Source organism: Brienomyrus brachyistius, chromosome 3 (genome assembly GCF_023856365.1).
Source record: "Brienomyrus brachyistius isolate T26 chromosome 3, BBRACH_0.4, whole genome shotgun sequence".
Classification (NCBI taxonomy): Eukaryota; Metazoa; Chordata; class Actinopteri; order Osteoglossiformes; family Mormyridae; genus Brienomyrus; species Brienomyrus brachyistius.
This window is the reverse complement of record NC_064535.1, coordinates 24,533,975-24,551,879: the sequence shown is the minus strand read 5'-3', so window position 1 is coordinate 24,551,879 and position 17,905 is coordinate 24,533,975. Positions and strand designations below refer to the sequence as shown.

Here is a 17,905-nt window from a genome sequence, read left to right as displayed (position 1 = left end):
TCTTCCTCCCTCATAGCTGTGCTGCACATGAGATTTCATTTCCGCAGTCAGACACAGATTTGCTCTTCGTAGCCTTCATCGTGTTCATTGGCCATGCGCTTATGTAAGTGATATTACGGTAGTATTTCAGGGCATGGTGCTGTGGGATGGCTGCACTCTCTCTGTTTGTGTCAGCTGGTCTCGGGCTTGGCTGGGAGCTAGACAGCAGGCTTACTAACCTATTTGGCTGTGGAATCTGGTGTGGGGGGTTGGCCATGGGGGGAAGTTCGTGGTGGATGTTGCTCCCTAAATGCAAGAAGGTTCCTGTTGTTCTGGCCACATGCTGCCCTACTCAGCAGTCTCCTCTTTAAATGTACTGGTGTCTCTCGCGGTGGATTCATGAAATATGCAGTGCGTTCAATCAAGACCCAGCTGGGCCGACCTCCCTTGTCTCGCTAGGAAATGCCCCAGGAGCCTGGCTAATTAGCCCCCCCCCTTCCCAACAGTCAGAGAGTTTTGTATTGATTTTCCAAGCTTTGGTCATGATAGGACCCACTTTTCAAGCATCATCACGGGCACTATATCCTTGCACACTTTAGCTGACAAACTGTCATCAACATCCCATTACTGCTGTTCACCAAAGATTCAAAACTCGCCTGTAAAAAAAGCGATACTACAGGACTGTACACCCTCTCCTGCCCCGCTTGCCCGTTCTTGCCTATGCTTGCTTTTGCCTTTTCCCTTGGAAAACCCTGAAGGATGACAGAGCATTCTCATACCAGGATGGGTTTTCCTGCAAGTGCAGCGGTGCGTGTCGTCAAGTGCGATGTCGAATCCCTGGTGGCAGCTATTTTCCGACTTGGAGGCGCGAGCTGGTTATGATCTCCAGCCTCCCGTCATTGATCTCTGTCTATGCCGGGTCTTAAAGGATTCTTTTATTCTGTTTTCTATATGGTAAAAATAACACTGTAACAGTTCACCCCGTGAATTCTACAGCAGTCAGGCAGCCAGTGCTAAAAGCACCGAAGTAAAAGGATGCGGGTTTCAATCAGGTGTAATAAAGTGCCTACTAATCTTTAAGGAGGCTAATGGAAAGCTCCTCTTCTTCATTATCTGGGTGAGAAATCGGCCGTATTTTTCTTGTTGCTTCCATTGGGTGTGTGGTCTGCGTCGAGCTTCGCGGCCTAAACATGCCAGCGATTTAGAGGTTTATAAAAGGATAAATGGCCACAGAGTGTCCAGCCATGGTACAGTCACAGTGTTCTGAAGGGGGTTACTGCTATCGCCTCATGTCAATGACACAAGACACGGGTATCTCAGATCGCCGTTGGGGTCAGACTGATCTGGAGGGCTCAGAAGGGAAGGAAACATCTAAGTAAACGACATTGAATAATTTATTTTTAGTCGCATCTTTGTTCCCCTTCTCCTATGAGCCAAAGCTGTAATGGTAAAGGCTTTTTAAATAACGCAGAATTGAGACTGTCTCTCAGACCTGTTCTCACTTCTGTTTTTGTTTCCTTTGTGTCTGGGGTGTTTGAGGAATACAGGAACTAAACCATGTAATGCGTCTTTTTTCGTCTCACATGGCATGGAAAGACTGCGGATAAGGTCAGTTTCATTTAAATATTTTTTTTTACAGATCGGAGCCTATGATCAACAGATATGGGAGAAGTCAGTGGAGCAAAGAGAGATCAAGGTAGGCCTGCTGTTTCTCTGGTATCCGCCTTCTGTTCTCACACATCTCTGCTCTGTGTAAATGACCATTTCTGGGGCTGAGGACCCTGAGTCATCTCTTCATGGGATGACAGCCACTCTGTGTATCCTCTGTCGATGAATGATTGTTGATTTCATTCATGCTTTCCGTTAACATTTCCCCTTTCTGATGCTTTTATTTTCGCAGTTTATTAGACTGGTGAGTACTGGGGGAAGCTCGATGTATCCCTCCTGAGCTCTCACTGTTTTCAGCTTGTGGGTCCTGGTTTACTGGTTTGCTTTAATACCACTTTGCACATGGTTGTGGTCGAGCCGTTTACATGACACTGGCTGGAAATCAACAGGTCTGCATTTAATGTGATGACTGGAGTCAGTCGGGTAATAGTTACCATTGCTGTTTCATTACTTATTTTCCTATAAAAGTTGATTTTGTACATACTTCATCCCCACTTTGATGGAGCTTGATTGATGGCAGCCTTGATGTCTCATCCCCTGAAAGAGTCATTTTCTCCTCTTGTATCTTCCATGACCTTTCTATGACCCCTTGGACCCTTTTCCCCCTAGGTATTGTCAAAGTTCATTGCCTCTAATGCCGCAAGTAATGAGGGGGCAAGTGTGATTGCTGTAGGACGATGGCCACACCACAATCTGGGGATGATTTTGCTGAATGCAGATGGACGGACCTTGATTTCTTACCTGTCACGTAAAGGGTTCCTGAGCTTGATGACTGAAGTTTCCTAGTACATATCCGATGCACTCCTAACTGTAGAAACTTGCAGCTGTTGGGTGAATGCCAATCACAGTTTTGCATAGATGTGTTGGCAGGAGGGTTTAAATAGCACAAAGACCAGACTTGTCACAAGATATAACTAGTGCACTGGCAGCATTAGATTTTTTCTTTTTTTTTCTGGAAGATCAGAGGAGGCTCCAGCTACTTGCTTTGATTCTGTGTCAGGTTTTTGAGTCAAGCTCACGGTGATCTCCAGCACAGGGAGCATTACTCGAGGGGTGTCTCGTTTGTGACTCATGGCCATCATCTCATATACATTATGTAATTTTTTTTTACATTTTCTACATATTTACCAGACATATAAAAACCTCATACGAACCCCAAAGGTTCTGAGGCATGCTGGTCTTGGCCTAGAAGATCTAAGAGCATGCTGGGAAAAATCCACACAATGACACCGATCCTTAGACTAGGGATTCCCAACTTTTTGTTTACATTGTACTAAGATTGCACAGACTTGTGGGAAGGTTCCTCACGATAAAATGCAAAAAAAATGTGCACGAAACTAATCCATCCACCCATCCATCCATCCATCCATTTTCTGAAACCACTGGTACCGTTCAGGGTCTCGGAGGGTCCAGAGTCTATCCCAGAAACTACGGGACAAAACTAATCATCACAGCATTGTTTTTCAGTGCGAGAATATCCTGTAATATAAGGCATGGGTGGCAACTCCATAGAATGGTGGAACACTGGGAGGTCAGGCGCACCTGCCTTAGACAGTGAACAAAGCACTTATAATTTATGACATGAGGAAAATTGTTTAATAATTGTCTTCCACTGTGTCCTTTCTACACTCTTCCCTAGTATAAACCATAAGCTTATTATGGTGCCCAGTGGCAGTCAACAGGTATGACAGAGGTGCATTGTACACAAGCTCACTAATGGCGCTGCACATATACAAGGGCCTACATTGAAAGGCAGATTTCAGAGGATTTAAAGTAGCCCGCAGTGTTGACAATTTCAAGGCTGCTGAGTAAATAAGCATCGGTTTTGAGACTTCATTTTAAACGGAACATGTCTAGCTGTTTTTATTTTCCATTCACAATGCGTGCACTTCTCATTGCCCATCGAATGGGTTGCCGAACATGGTTTATGGTTCACGCCAGACCGCCTGTGTACTTACTAGGAATCATCCTCATAAAGTTGCAGGGTAGCAAATGTTTTCCTTGAACGGAGAATTCCAACCACACACGTTTCACGGTAACCTCCCAGACAGCCACGCAAAGCTGAGTGCAGCGGCTTCTTACACACAGCCATAGTCCTTCGTCTTTGCATAAACAGCAATGTGGTGAAGGAACCTTCTGGGTGGCTTGTCCTCCTCTCATCTGCAACCTTATTGACAGGAACACTGTGATCATCACCCCCCTTCGTTCCTTCAAGGTCATGGCGTTCCTCTGCATCACGTCATGCCGCCGTTCCTGTTCCGATGCGTTGGAACTCAAAATTTCGTCTATTTTTGGCTTGAGCCAATGTGTGCTGGGATAAGTTCCCCTGAGCCTCAGAAGTGCAGGATACAGGGCTCAGATCTCATCTCGTCAAACAGCGTGCCCTGACAGCATTTCCGAATCTGCCCTCTGTACCCCTTTTGTCTGGTTGTTTGTCTATATGTCTGTGCATATTTAGCCTGTTCTCAGATAGGGGCAGTATGATTGATACCATTATGAACTGCTGTATTACCTCATACAGTCAGCAAATCCTCTGGTGTTGATGTTCTGTCTTGCTTAGAGCACTTTTTATCAACCTGTAATTCAGGTTTCAGACCATATGAAAAAATTATGTGTATTGCACAATATTATAATTAATATTGTTATGGCGCATACGACCTCAGCTGTTTACTTTTATGTATTATGCGGTAAATGTTGTTTCCACTCGTTAAAAAAACGAGAAAAATCCTAACCCTAAACGTCCATCCAAGAAGACGTTACCGTGCGTTCCGTAGGAACAGCTGCCTCCTGAAGGCAGAGAAGCGAATAGCCGTGGCAGCATCCATTTAAATTGTACTGTGATCTAAACAAAGGCGTTGTATAAGTATGTGATGTGTCTCGCTGGAGGCGTCTGGAGGACGTTCTACGCATCCAGCAGACTTACTGTAGACAGCGAATTTGCCTGCGTGAGACCGACAGACATTTTTCAGTCATGCGTAACAGGTTTTGTACTGTAAACAATAAGGAAACAAGCAACTTAGCCATGCATTTCCAGAACACGCCCATAAGGTTTACACAGATTGGCTTCGTCTGACATCTGTCTAACTTGCTCTCCAGCTACGCTGACGTTTCATTTTCTGTATTACGACGGGCTGTGTGTTCGGTTAGAAAGGCTCTGTGGTCAAGGCACCGCGGGACCAAACTGTGGCCAGTGGCTTCTGATCAGCTTCATCACTGGTTCACCAAGTGTCTTTCAAGGCAGATACTGGGCAGGATGTGCAGGAGTGAAATGTTAGACACAGAACTATACACGCTCACTAGCCGTTTCCATTAACTGGAATATATCACTCCACACAGGATAACTACTCAGATGTTGTGAGGTCTGCTGGTTTAATTAGGTAGTCAAGCTCTTCTTATGCTGGTAGAGAAGTAGTGTGGTTTATTGGGCAAAGTGTCCTGGTTTTAATGAGGTGATGAAGTCACACATGGGTGCTGTCACTCTGTTTGCTTTCTGGATTTCATTTCTCCTCATTGCCTTGTCTATTAAGCTGCTACATCGGTAAAGGATTCCTTCGTCTGACATTTCAGGAGTAAACTGGTTACTATATGAAGTATAAGTAGGAGACCTAGTGGCCCCCAAAGACAAAATTAAAATATCCTGAATCGTGGACCAGTACTGTTAATACTAATTGGTGGTCCACTTTGAGTAGACATCACTACTTTTTAGAATGACAATCTGTAGAATGATTCACCCTAAATAAGCCTGCAATGTATGGAAAATTCCTGACTTTTTGTGAGCCTGAATATAATTTGCAGTAGATAAATATAGATGTTTTAGATGATATTTGTTGGCGTTGAATTTTTAGCATTTGCAATAGAATGCATTGTAAAGCATTTTTAAACTACCAGTTTTGTACTAAAGTGCATGGCAGTTTGTTAACAGGATTACTTAAATGCTTTTATTTAGCTTGTTTTTGTTCGGCTTGTGTGGGCGGCTAACGGGGAGTCTAGCCGAGATGCAGTGGCCGACCTCAGCCGGGGATCCTGGTGCCAACGCCAGCCATATCCTGAGGTTGTTTGTGACAGAAAGTGAGCAGTTTACGCTTTAATCAGTGGAACCCCATACCGTCGGGGCCGATCTGAGTATGTGGTGACTAACCAGCATGGCCCTGCCACATCAGCCAGGCCGTCTCCCGTAGACCCTCAGCTGTCTGACACTTCACTCTTACCTCCTAGGGGCTGAGGAACAAACCGAAGAAGACTGGTCACGTGAAGCCGGACCTCATTGACGTGGACCTGGTTAGGGGTAAGGAGAGCGTGTGCCAGAAGGTGCTCTGGGTGGTCATTGATCTGCAGGATTCGCATGTACTCTCTTCAAGCAGTGGGAAATTAGGGGCTTTGGCCACACACCAGTGACCCAAAACATTAGGACCACCCCCACGTGAAGTGAATTATGTCGACTCTCTAGTAAAAATGGTGCCTTTCATGGTCTGGGATATACAACACAGTAAACTAACATTTGGAACTCATAGTCAACATGGTCAGTGCAGAAGAGATGGACGGGGATAAGGATCTGAGTGACTTTGACAAAACCGCTACGGTCAGAGGACAAGGCTTGTGGGATGCTCACAGTCAGCTGTGGTGAGGACCTAATGAGTGTGGGTCCGCGGAGGGAAAAACCACAGGCTGCTGACAGGGTGTTGGGCAGCTGAGATTCACTGGTGCAAGATGTGCACGATGGGTGTCCCGTGTGGTACAAACCAACAGAAGGGCTGCTGTAGCAGAAATGGCTGATAATTTTGATGATGATCACAGGAGTTATGTGTCACAACACAGTGCACTGAGCCCTGCTGTGCATGGGGCTACCAAATGTTAGCTTACCTTCCAATATATCCCAGACCCTCACGTGCACCGTTTTAAAATAGATATTCAGTATTATTCCCATCACTTGGGGGTGGTCATAATGTTTTGTTCATATGTCTAGTTCATCATTTCTAATTTCTGGAGGTTTTATGCTCCGCTGCTCTTCTCATAGCTTTGGGTTGAGATTGAGCCACTTTGATCACCATGTTATTATGCTATTCTGTGCTGTATTCATATCTGCATTCGTTCCACGGCAGTCTGAGGATGCTGCAATACTTTTATGGGGTAGGAGCATGCAGACGAAGGAACACACAACCTAGAAGATGTCGAACGGCAGTCAGATGTTTCCCTGGTTCCCTGCAGGTTCTGCTTTTGCCAAGGCCAAACCTGAGAGCCCATGGACCTCGTTGACCCGGAAGGGCATCGTCAGGGTGGTGTTCTTTCCCTTCTTCTTCAGGTGGTGGATCCAGGTCACCTCCAGGGCCATCTTTTTGCTGTTGCTGCTGCTATACCTCCTCCAAGGTGAGTGTTGCGCTGCAGTCCTGCAGGACATGCAAAAGTCAGCGTGCATTCGTACATCTCACACGGTAACCAAATGCATTTTGTTTTCTGCATTCATGGGTGTGTGTGACTACACACTTAAAATATCCAGCAGCACACATTAGCCTGGATGACCGTGCCTACTGACGCCAGTCCCCCTTAGCCGCAGGGTCATTTTCAGGTCCTCTTTAGCTGATGGTGAGGAAGTCCGTCAGACGCACGAAAAAGTGTTATGGTCTCAAACGCCCAAGGACTGTGTGACCGACCTGACACTTTTAATAGAAACGTGTCCTCCAGCATGTTGTTATGATGAAGTCAGAGTTTGACAGTGATGTAAAATAGTCCATACTCTTTTACATATGGATGTTTTGTTCTTCATCGTGTAGGAGATAATTTGAGGGTGGGGTGAGGGTCAGAGCCAGGGTGAGGGCTCTCTAAAGATGCATCGTGTGTTTCCTGTGTCGAGTGACGACTGAGAGCTCCTATATCTCACTGCCCTCCTGTCAAGGTTCTCACTCATCCTGGGAAACCTGGAAATGGTCAACCAATTTTCTAGTAATAGAAAACACATGGAAACTAAGAGAAAAAGCAAAAATCTCTTGGAAAATCTTGTACTGTCCTGGAACAAATATTTCAACAAAAGAATAATAATGCCAGACGAAGTTTTGAATATGTAAAGATTTCCATGTGTTTTCCATGACTGGAAAATTATTTGGCTGTTCTCCAGGTTTTCCAGGACAAGTGGGAACCTTGTCCTGTGTCTCACGGCCTCCTGTAAGCGTCCTCCTCCCTCCTGTGTCTCATGGCCCCTTGTCTGCGTCCTCCTCCCTCCTGTGTCTCATGGCCCCTTGTCTGTCCTCCTCCCTCCTGTGTCTCATGGCCTCCTGTAGGCGTCCTCCTCCCTCCTGTGTCTCATGGCCCCTTGTCTGCGTCCTCCTCCCTCCTGTGTCTCATGGCTTCCTGTCTGTCCTCCTCCTTCCTGTGTCTCACGGCCTTTTGTCTGTCCTCCTCCCTCCTGTGTCTCATGGCTTCCTGTCTGTCCTCCTCCTTCCTGTGTCTCACGGCCTTTTGTCTGTCCTCCTCCCTCCTGTGTCTCATGGCCCCTTGTCTGTCCTCCTCCCTCCTGTGTCTCATGGCCTCCTGTAGGCGTCCTCCTCCCTCCTGTGTCTCATGGCCCCTTGTCTGCGTCCTCCTCCCTCCTGTGTCTCATGGCTTCCTGTCTGTCCTCCTCCTTCCTGTGTCTCACGGCCTTTTGTCTGTCCTCCTCCCTCCTGTGTCTCATGGCTTCCTGTCTGTCCTCCTCCTTCCTGTGTCTCACGGCCTTTTGTCTGTCCTCCTCCCTCCTGTGTTTTAGTGGCAGCGGCAGCGCTCTTCCTCAACCTCCCCCCGACACACGGTGTTCCCGCCACCGAGGTCTTTGGTGCCGTCTGGCTCATGCTGCTTCTGGGGACAGTTCACTGCCAGATCGTTTCTACCCGTACCCACAAGTCCCCACCCAGCGCGGGGGGCAAAAGGAGAAGGTGGGGGAGGCCCGGTCCGCCTCGTCACTCTGTTTAAATTTGCTTCCGTGTTGAATGTCTTTTTAATTGCTTCAGCAAAACTGCCGATCACTGAGCTGCTGTTGTCTTGCGTGGTCAGGCTTTGGAGGCACGTTACCCACTTGCAACACTTGAAGCTGCAGAATATCAGTCTCAGATCTCATCAGCAAACCATTTTTGTTTCCTCAGATCAGCCAAATATAGCTTTAATCAGGATTTTAATCAGTACGTCACCAGTGCCATTTTTTGTAATGGGAGCACAAGTTCAGCTCTGTGAGGGGTAGATGTGTTTGCATAGAATGATAGGCCCCCCGAGTCATCCTCAAGTTCAGTACAGTCCCATATTCATCCACTTGCTCAGTAGACCCCCCCCCCCCCCCCATGTTGTCATCACGCCCCGTAGGGCCCCCCCAAGTAATTTTTATGCTCAGTCGGACCCAGGAGTCATCCTCATGCTCAGTAAGGCCCCTGAGTCATCTGCATGCTTAGTAGGGCCCCGGAGTCATCCTCATGCTCAGTAAGGCCCCTGAGTCATCTGCATGCTTAGTAGGGCCCCGGAGTCATCCTCATGCTCAGCAGGGTCTCCAAGTCATCTTCATGCCCAGTAGGACCCCCAATCACCGTCCTCATGCTCAGTAAGGCCCCCAAGTCATCTTCATGCCCAGTAGGACCCCCAATCATCGTCCTCATGCTCAGTAAGGCCCCCAAGTCATCTTCATGCCCAGTAGGACCCCCAGTCATCGTCCTCATGCCCAGTAGGACCCCCAATCATCGTCCTCATGCCCAGTAGGGCCCTCAAGTCATCTTCATGCTCAGTAGAGCCCCAAAGTGGTCCTCGTGTTCAGTAGAGCCCCAATCGTACTATTTATTTATATTGTTATTGTTGTGCTAATTTCTGGTCATTTGCTGTCAAACCAGCCTTTTTTTTCCTGGGGGGTGTTACACGAAGATTTATTGCTTAGCCAGATAGCTTTTTGGTTTTTAGGAAGACTGGGTTAAACGTATGTGAATGAGCATGAAGTTCAGTTAGCCCAGACTACCTTAAATCCAACAAGTTATCTGGCTAAGGAAGAAATCCTGCTTTGTGGAACACCCCCCTGGGGTCTTTTACTTTTCCAATCAAAATAATGCAACAAGGCACTGGTCGTAGACCGTCTCTCTTTCTCTCTCTCTCGCCCTCCCTCTCTTTCTCAATCCCTCTAAGCCACCTGCCTTTCTTTCAATTTCTCTCGATAAAGGAAGTTAAGGAAAGCCATGCAGTTGGAGGTGAATAGGGAAGGAGACGGCTCTAGCACTACCGATAACAGTCAGGAGGGGGCGCCACACTGCACTGAGCCCGAGTCCACTCAATACATCGGCACATTCTTCAGAGAGTTCTGGCATGATATCTTTAAAACAGGGTGTGTATGTTTCCTTGAAGGTCCAACTTTCTGCTCAAGCTGGAATATCCCTGAAATTTCAATAACTAATAACATTATTAGCAGTTCAGCAGCAGTGATACTATGTCAATGAAATTGTATTTTGATTTGACTTACAGCATTTGATTACTATTGAGACCTAGCCATTGTATGCTAATGGTATACCTTCTGGGATAAAGGAATGGGATATTGCAGCTTTATTTTATTTCACACACCAAGTTCACAGGGTTGGAGCCACACTGAGGAATGAATGACTCTTCTTCATTTCTTCCTACCTATGCAATGTCAGCTAGGTAGATAATTGTGTACACAGACATTGTGTTTAAGAAATAGCAGTTAGATATTTTTATCTGTAGTAATGTTAAATATTCACTGCATAATCAGCAAACTATTTCACTGGAACTATTCCGAGTATTCATGCTGCTCATCAGCCTGGGCTCAAGGATTCGAATTGCTGGATAATCTGATGTTGAGCCTTATCTTTGCCTTGTAGTACTCCCTGCTTGGCTGGAACTCCAGTCTTCTGGCTAACTGCTATTCGTTTGTATAGTGAAGAGGTCACACTCAAACCCAGTCTCACCCCCAACTTCACGTTTTAGTGTAAGATCCCTCGAAACTGTTCATTTTGGGTGGCAGTAGAAAAGAAGGATGAGGACTCTCATGTGGTCCTCGTGTTCATAACCACAGCGAGATGGTCTGTAGCGCTTGTAGATCTGACTTTCTACCTGAGAGGAAACACAGCCACTCACGCCTTTCATATCCATTCACTTTTGCTTTCTTTCCCTCTATATGATACGAGATCTTAGCACAGCACAGTATCAGACTTCCCTCCTGTAGACAGTGCTTGTTCTCTGGCCAGGTCAGAGACGTGGACCCTGACTGTGCTGTAATGCCATACCTCCTCCGCTGAGGGCCAGGAAGGCAAGGGGATACTTCCATAGTGCTGTCCAAGGAGCTAGAATATATGGGCTCAGTGGCAGGTTGACTTCAGGTTGCCATCAATGTAATTTCAGCCCCGAGACCACATTCATGTGGTTCTTTATTCCTCCATTACTGGTAGAGTTTTATTCTGAAACCGAGCAGGGGTCAAAGGGCGTGGCTAGGGCAGTGTGGGTTTGTCTCACCATAGCAGCAGCGTCGTCATCCTCCATCTTCGACGTGCAGCACCGCGGCAGCCCCAAGCAGGCTGCCGCCGCCGGGCTGACTGCTTGGCTTCTCGCCCATCAGCTCTGCATGCTATGGCTCCCCATACCATTGTTAACATTCTACCCCACACAACTTCACAAAGATTCATGTGCCAGTCATACTCAGTAAGGCCCCCAAGTCATCTTCATGCCCAGTAGGACCCCCAATCATCTTTGGGTGGAATCAAAGTGCCTGCAAGCCTGCCAGTCATCCTGAGTTACTGATGCTTCTTCAGAAGTGCCTCCATGTCATCAAGATGTTTAATATAAAAAGGAGAACTCACTTCCTGTTTTCCGTGTCAGTTGGATGTCTGGCTACTGTCCACAATTCCTCCCTGCTTAGAATATTTCGCTCTCTCTCTCTCTCTCTCTCTGCCAATCCACCTCACTCCACTCCCACCCAGATTAAAGAAATCCAAGACATCCATCAACAAGTCAACAGAGACGGACAACGGCTATGTGTCTCTGGATGGCCGCGTGACCAGCAAGAGCAGTGAGGAGGGCCTGCAGCTCCGTGAAGGACCCGCTGACCTTCTGCCCCCCAGCGAGCCTCACTGGACTGCCTCCCTGCCCTGCAGCGGCCTGCTGCCCCCAAGCATGCCCAAGGTGGGCCCCCTAATACCGAGTCTAAAGTCAGTCACCTCTCTTTTTGCATTTTACACTGTCAACTTCCTACCATAATGTACATAATATATTTACTGCTTTCATATGGGTTGGTTTTGTTACTATTTACTTAAGCATTATTTGGAATTCATGCTGGGTAGACTATCAGAAACTGAACTGAAGCAGGTTTTTTAGTGACTTTTTTATTGCATGTACATGCAGGAAGCTCCAAGCCCCCGCCGAGTGGAAAATTTAACTGACGAGGCGTCCACAGAAGAGGACCCCGAAGCCCCCTACAGCACCATCAGGAGGGGTGGAGAGCGCACACAGAGTGACTGCGGCCTGCGCAACAGGAAGTCTCATCACTACAAGAAAAGCTACAGTGCAGAGGTACAGCTCTCATGATCTTCAGCGATGTATGGCTCCATGGTCTTTCACAATGTTAATAAATGTATGGCTCCATGGTCTTTCACAGTGTTAACAGATGTATGGCTCCATGGTCTCTCACAGTGTTAAGATGTACGGTTCCATGGTCTTTCACAGTGTTAACAGATGTGTGGCTCCATGGTCTCTCACAGTGTTAAGATGTATGGCTCCATGGTCTTTCACAGTGTTAACAGATGTATGGCTCCATGGTCTCTCACAGTGTTAAGATGTATGGCTCCATGGTCTTTCACAATGTTAACAGATGTATGGCTCCATTGTCTCTCACAGTGTTAACAGATGTATGGCTCCATTGTCTCTCAGAGTGGCCTGATGTTATATAAGGTGTTATGGGCTTCCATAACATTCCTGGTGTGTGGTGTAACGCTGCCACTCCCTCCAGGAGCCGTGCCGCTCTGCCTCAGGTGGCAGCCTGCGCTCCAGCCTGCGCCGCGACTGCGAGAATGTGCGTCCCGAGTCGGAGACGGAGGACGTGCTCTGGGAGGACTTCCTGCACTGTGCCGAGTGCCACTCCTCCTACAGCAGCGAGACGGAGGCCGAGGGCACGCCCACTTGCCCCAAGAAGGAGTACAGGGACGACCCCTTCCTGCAGGTGGGACCCCAGCCCCGCCTGCCTGGGTGGATGTCGTATGACATGGTTATTTAATCCATCCCATCAGTGCCTGATCCTGGCAAACGCCAGATGGATAATTGCCCAGGGCACCAATTTCTCATGATTTGTTCCTGTCTAACCATTCCTGTTGCTTAAGCAGCCAGTCAGCTTGCTTCTTATAATATTTGCTGGTCACTTCAACTCAGTTGTAGCACTGTTGCCTCACACCTCTGGGGTTGGGGGGTTTGAATCTCATTTCCGTAATGTGTTCGTGGAGTTGGTACGTTCTCTTGCGGTGGGGGTTTCCAACCTCCGGGCCGCAGAACGCTGGGGGTGGGGGTAGCTTCTATTCCGTGTATTACAAGATTGCCCTTAATTGAAGAATGAAATGCAGTGTCACCTATTATCCACAAAAATATATGATTTGTCCCCTATTTCCACATGCATTGCATACATTCCTCCCCTGCTTGGCAAATATTGTCACCAGATCGTATTTCATTTACAAAATCCTGTTTCATGACACACCCCTGCTATTTTGTTTGTGCGGGCAGGGCCACGCTCCATGGCTACACAGCTCCAACCCAGGCCTGGAGCGCGTGAGCGCCATCGTGTGGGAGGGCAATGAATGCAAGAAGGCTGACATGTCCGTGCTGGAGATAAGCGGCATTATCATGAACCGGGTGAGTGCCATCATCACTCATGGTGATGTGAGCAGTGTTTCCAGCAGTGTTGCTGATATACACACACAACTAGGTCTACAATGAAAAACCCGTCCTTACTCCTGTCTCCCTTCTACAGGTAAACCTGTACACACCTGGAATTGGATACCAGGTTTTTGGGAACCTTGTGTCAGCAGTGTTGGCGCTGACACCCTTGGTTTACAGACTGTCCCAGCACAAGGAACTGGAGCACCTGACCACACTCTCTGCCACTCAGCTCCTTTGTATCACAATGGGCTCTGATGTCATGGTGATCGCCATGGTGACCGTGAGCTTGATGGTGCGGGCCTGCCTCACATGGCTCTTCTTCTTTCTACTGAGCGTAGCAGAGAGGACCTACAAGCAGGTAAATAAAGGATTTTGGGGCGAGATGTTCGGGGTTCGGTCAGCTACTATATGCTTCCCTTTCCATAATCCAAAAACATTCAGTCGAGTAAATTGGTGTTTTGAAAAGGGGGGAAAATGTAACCTGTTAAGCTGAAGTATGTTTTCCTGTCTGCTCTCGGCCATCCCATTCTACATGGGATGAATTTGCTTACTTATGGATCTGTCAGAGGCTGCTCTTCGCAAAGCTCTTCGGACACCTGACGTCCGCTAGGAGGGCCAGGAAGTCGGAGGTCCCTCACTTCCGACTGAAGAAAGTGCAGAACATCAAGATGTGGCTCTCGCTGCGCTCCTACCTGAAGGTAAGGCCTGCGGACGCCCCCCCCTCGAGCAGTCCGTCCGCTATCCATGACAGCAAGTTTACAGGGTGGTGGGAACTGCACGTGTTACACAGTGATGTGTGATCCCTCTCCACAGAGAAGAGGTCCCCAGCGTTCAGTTGATGTCATTGTCTCCTCTGCCTTCCTCCTCACCCTATCCGTGGTCTTCATCTGCTGTGCACAGGTGAGGAGCATTCTGGGAAAGACCCAACTGTCCCCACCCCGACTTGAAAGACCTGCAACGTTTCACTCATAAGAGGCTCTCCTGTAGCACCCTTAAGGAATACATTAACCTACATAGCTTTACTAAATATCTAACTGTAGAAATAGGTAATATGTATAGTACATCCCTCTGTGAATAACTAAGCAAATAGGTACTGTAAGGGTTCATTAACAGTCATTTGTCATCTCACTGCCACATTGTGCAGTTGTGCAGCCTCTGTAGCTTCTTTCCACTCTTTCCACTTTAGCCAGTTGACCTTGACGGTTGCCATAGTTACATGCAACCTTCCCACTTTGTGTTGTCATAACGCCTGTACATTCTACAATCTGCTGACCTTCCAGCAGAAGCTCCTGCTTTACCGATGGCGGCCCGCTCACTCATTGATTCCTCCTCCCCCCCCCAGCTACTCCACGTTCACGAGACCTTCCTAGACTGTCATTACAACTGGGAGCTGGTCATCTGGTGCACCTCTCTGTCCCTCTTCCTGCTGCGCTTCGTCACGCTGGGGTCTGAGACCAGCAAGAAGTACAGCAACACTGCCATTCTGCTGACCGAGCAGGTGCCGTCACGCCTTCTAGTAACGCAGGGCAGTAACATCTCCCCAGGGGCGTTTATGGTCATCGACATAATGTGACCAAATGGGTGTCGGGTCAAATTCCTGTTGCACCTGTGAGACAAGGCCCATAACCTGACCATTAAAACTGATCTTTTAACTTTTGCATTTGTCCATAAGCACAGAAATATACAGCACTGTGCAAAAGTCTTTTTTTTGACTGCGTGAGACTTTCACACAGTACTGGTTGAGGAAAACACTTGTGTCTGACAGGTAGTGCTAGCTGTAACTGAAATGTACATTTCATAACATCCCGGATCACTGTCACTGAGAAAGTCACTGCAGTACCCTGACCACTGGTCCCGTGCTCACGGCGACGGGCTGGTCTGATGCGAGTTGTCGCTATTTATCTGCTTCAGATTAACCTGTACCTGAAAATGGAGAAGAAACCAAATAAGAAGGAGGAGCTGACCCTGGTGAACAATGTGCTGAAGCTGGCCACTAAGCTACTGAAGGTCGGACTCTGAGTCTGCGTGTTTCTCTGCCACCTGACTGCCAAGTTGCGGAAGCATTTTTTGACGTTTCCTTTCCATGTGCTTGCAAGGGCACCCTTGTTGAACTTTATATTTTCATCCGATTTCAGATGGATACTTCTACAGATAAAATAGAAGACTTGTAGTAGCTACGTCGTACCAGTAGTTCTGCTGGAAAGTAATTCAGGACAGTTTGTAACAGTTCATAAGCAGTCAGAGCCTGTGGCGATGACCTCTTGTTGTGTGAGGTCATGGCTGTCGCCCACTGCTACTTACCCATTTGTCCCTGACTCCTGTGTGTCTGTGGCTTCTTCTCGTGTTCCCATCAGGAACTGGACACCCCCTTCAGGCTGTACGGCCTAACCATGAACCCCCTCCTCTACAACATCACTCAGGTGGTCATCCTGTCTGCTGTCTCTGGGGTCATCAGCGACCTGCTCGGCTTCAATCTCAAGGTTGGTCTGTTCGCTCTGTACCCGAAAGCTGCTTCAACAGACTCCCGGGGCTGAAAGCACCTGTACTTATGAAACTACAAAAAGCATGGTTTCCCTGCTAATGACACTTAAATGTACTTTATAAAGAAATTTTACCATTCACAATTGATTTTTTTTTTGCCCCTAGTAAAAGAGCTCATGCACACATCCAAGTCACAAACTGTGCTTTTCGCTCCACAGCTTTGGAAGATCAAATCATGAGGAGACAAGCGAACACGGCACAGATGTCCGAAATGGGATTCGACTTGCTGTGACTAAAAGGCGCTTTTGAGACCAACTATGGGGAATGGAACCCCGACATACTACGACTCCGACATATCGAAGACATCATGGTTTTATTTTACTCATACATGAATCGTGCAATTCTAATATCTATTCTACCTTTTCAGTGTTATTGGCATCTGTCGTAATGACACATCTTAGCGGAAGATTTCAGCAGAGAGGGGTGGCTTTATAAACACGGATTTCAGCAGCTATTTTGCCGAGAGGGCAGACGGGTGCACGATGTGGTCACATAGGCCTGAAGCCCAAGAGGCTGGTGCTGCCCTGTCCCCAGACCACATGGGGGCGCTCTTCCCCTCGATTCCAATCATCCACTGCCACCGTGGCATGGACACGCACACAGAGTGACCCATCCTGTCACCATAACATCTGTTACATGCACTAAAGGTCTTTCAAGCCCTGATGGTGACTCTGAGGAAAAGTAATTCGGATGGATAACCTTGTACTTCAAGCAATAACTATTAGTTCCACCAAGACTGACGGTAGCTGGCTGGACCTTATGAATTTGCGTGTATTTATTAAGAACACGTGGTTGGCCGGTCCAGATGCCTGATAATGTGCACTTTAAGACATAAATGTTACTTCAACATTATTCCAGTGTCAGAATCGTAATGTTACTCTCAAATAAAAGCCATTTTGTATATCTGCGTGCAACAGCTTTCGTTCAGAGAGACCAAAGTGCTGTAACGTGGTGGAAGTTTACCGCTTTCACATGGCCTGGTTTGTCTTGGAGACTCGGAGAGGATGTTGCCCGGTACTTTTCATTTGTATGGATTCTCTTTCTTTGTAGATGCAAGCGACGTTTCGCAGCACTAAATAACGGTGTTTGAGATGGTGATTTAGATTATTATGCTATGCATAGTACATTTTTAAAAGAGAGTTGCATATTTAAGTTATGATGTTTTGTGAGCAGGTGTATTTATATCAGTTGCAGATTTTTATATGAAATATGGACACATGTCAGTCGGCCCAGCTAATGTACCGTGACTGTGATGCAGGCTCTACTATGTGAATCTGAACTGCTTTAGTTCCCATGACTTCGTGTATCATATGACACTGTAATTGACCACAGCCTTCATTAAAATCTCACTGTGGCTCATACGTTTGTCATGTCTGTTGTAGGCGCTGTCGCCTTCTCTTCTCCCGTTTTCCGAACCTATTTCCATATTTGGCCTCTGTGAGTCGTAAGATCTTTGCTTGATGCTGCTGAGTTTTTGGTAACAGTCATTAACAAGCAATAATGTTAAATCTGTGCGCCAGTTTTTGGTAAAACTGCACATCCTAACCGTAAAAAAAAGAGACATTTATTTGGCGCTAATGTTTCCATTAATGCTTCAAAGGGCATGAAAACCATGCGAATCCACGCAGCATTTTACTGGCCTTAAGGTAATGTAAATAACGAACAGGCGAACCATCGCCACCTACATACTAATGCACGCCTGCACAGAATATTTAAAATTGCTTTGTCACTCTCTGGCCAGAAGATGGTGCTGAAGTCATGTGTTATGCAACTAGACATACATTTGGCATTAATACACGTTTGCATATTCATGTATACAAAGTCAAACTGACACAGTGTACAAATGAAC

General features: G+C 47.2%; 1 protein-coding gene across 4 annotated transcripts in view; it reads left to right on the top strand.

The window, feature by feature from the left end:
- Nucleotides 1-17,415, top strand: part of LOC125738559 (protein PHTF2-like) — a 37,890-nt gene extending 20,475 nt beyond the window's left edge. For 2 of the 4 annotated variants that reach the window (XM_049007687.1, XM_049007688.1), the window contains exons 3-18: nt 1,619-1,675; nt 5,863-5,932; nt 6,853-7,011; nt 8,384-8,549; nt 9,806-9,967; nt 11,574-11,775; nt 11,995-12,162; nt 12,599-12,808; nt 13,360-13,488; nt 13,607-13,873; nt 14,082-14,213; nt 14,329-14,415; nt 14,858-15,013; nt 15,427-15,522; nt 15,870-15,995; nt 16,215-17,415. In XM_049007687.1, the coding sequence (XP_048863644.1) occupies nt 1,619-1,675; nt 5,863-5,932; nt 6,853-7,011; nt 8,384-8,549; nt 9,806-9,967; nt 11,574-11,775; nt 11,995-12,162; nt 12,599-12,808; nt 13,360-13,488; nt 13,607-13,873; nt 14,082-14,213; nt 14,329-14,415; nt 14,858-15,013; nt 15,427-15,522; nt 15,870-15,995; nt 16,215-16,235 (2,208 nt within the window). In that variant the 3' untranslated portion in view covers nt 16,236-17,415. Of the gene's footprint in view, nt 1-1,618; nt 1,676-1,698; nt 1,892-5,862; nt 5,933-6,852; nt 7,012-8,383; nt 8,550-9,805; nt 9,968-11,573; nt 11,776-11,994; nt 12,163-12,598; nt 12,809-13,359; nt 13,489-13,606; nt 13,874-14,081; nt 14,214-14,328; nt 14,416-14,857; nt 15,014-15,426; nt 15,523-15,869; nt 15,996-16,214 lie in introns of those variants that run through there. The other 2 variants (XM_049007689.1, XM_049007690.1) reach the window with 2 other exon arrangements.
- The last annotated feature ends 490 nt before the right edge of the window (nt 17,416-17,905 follow it).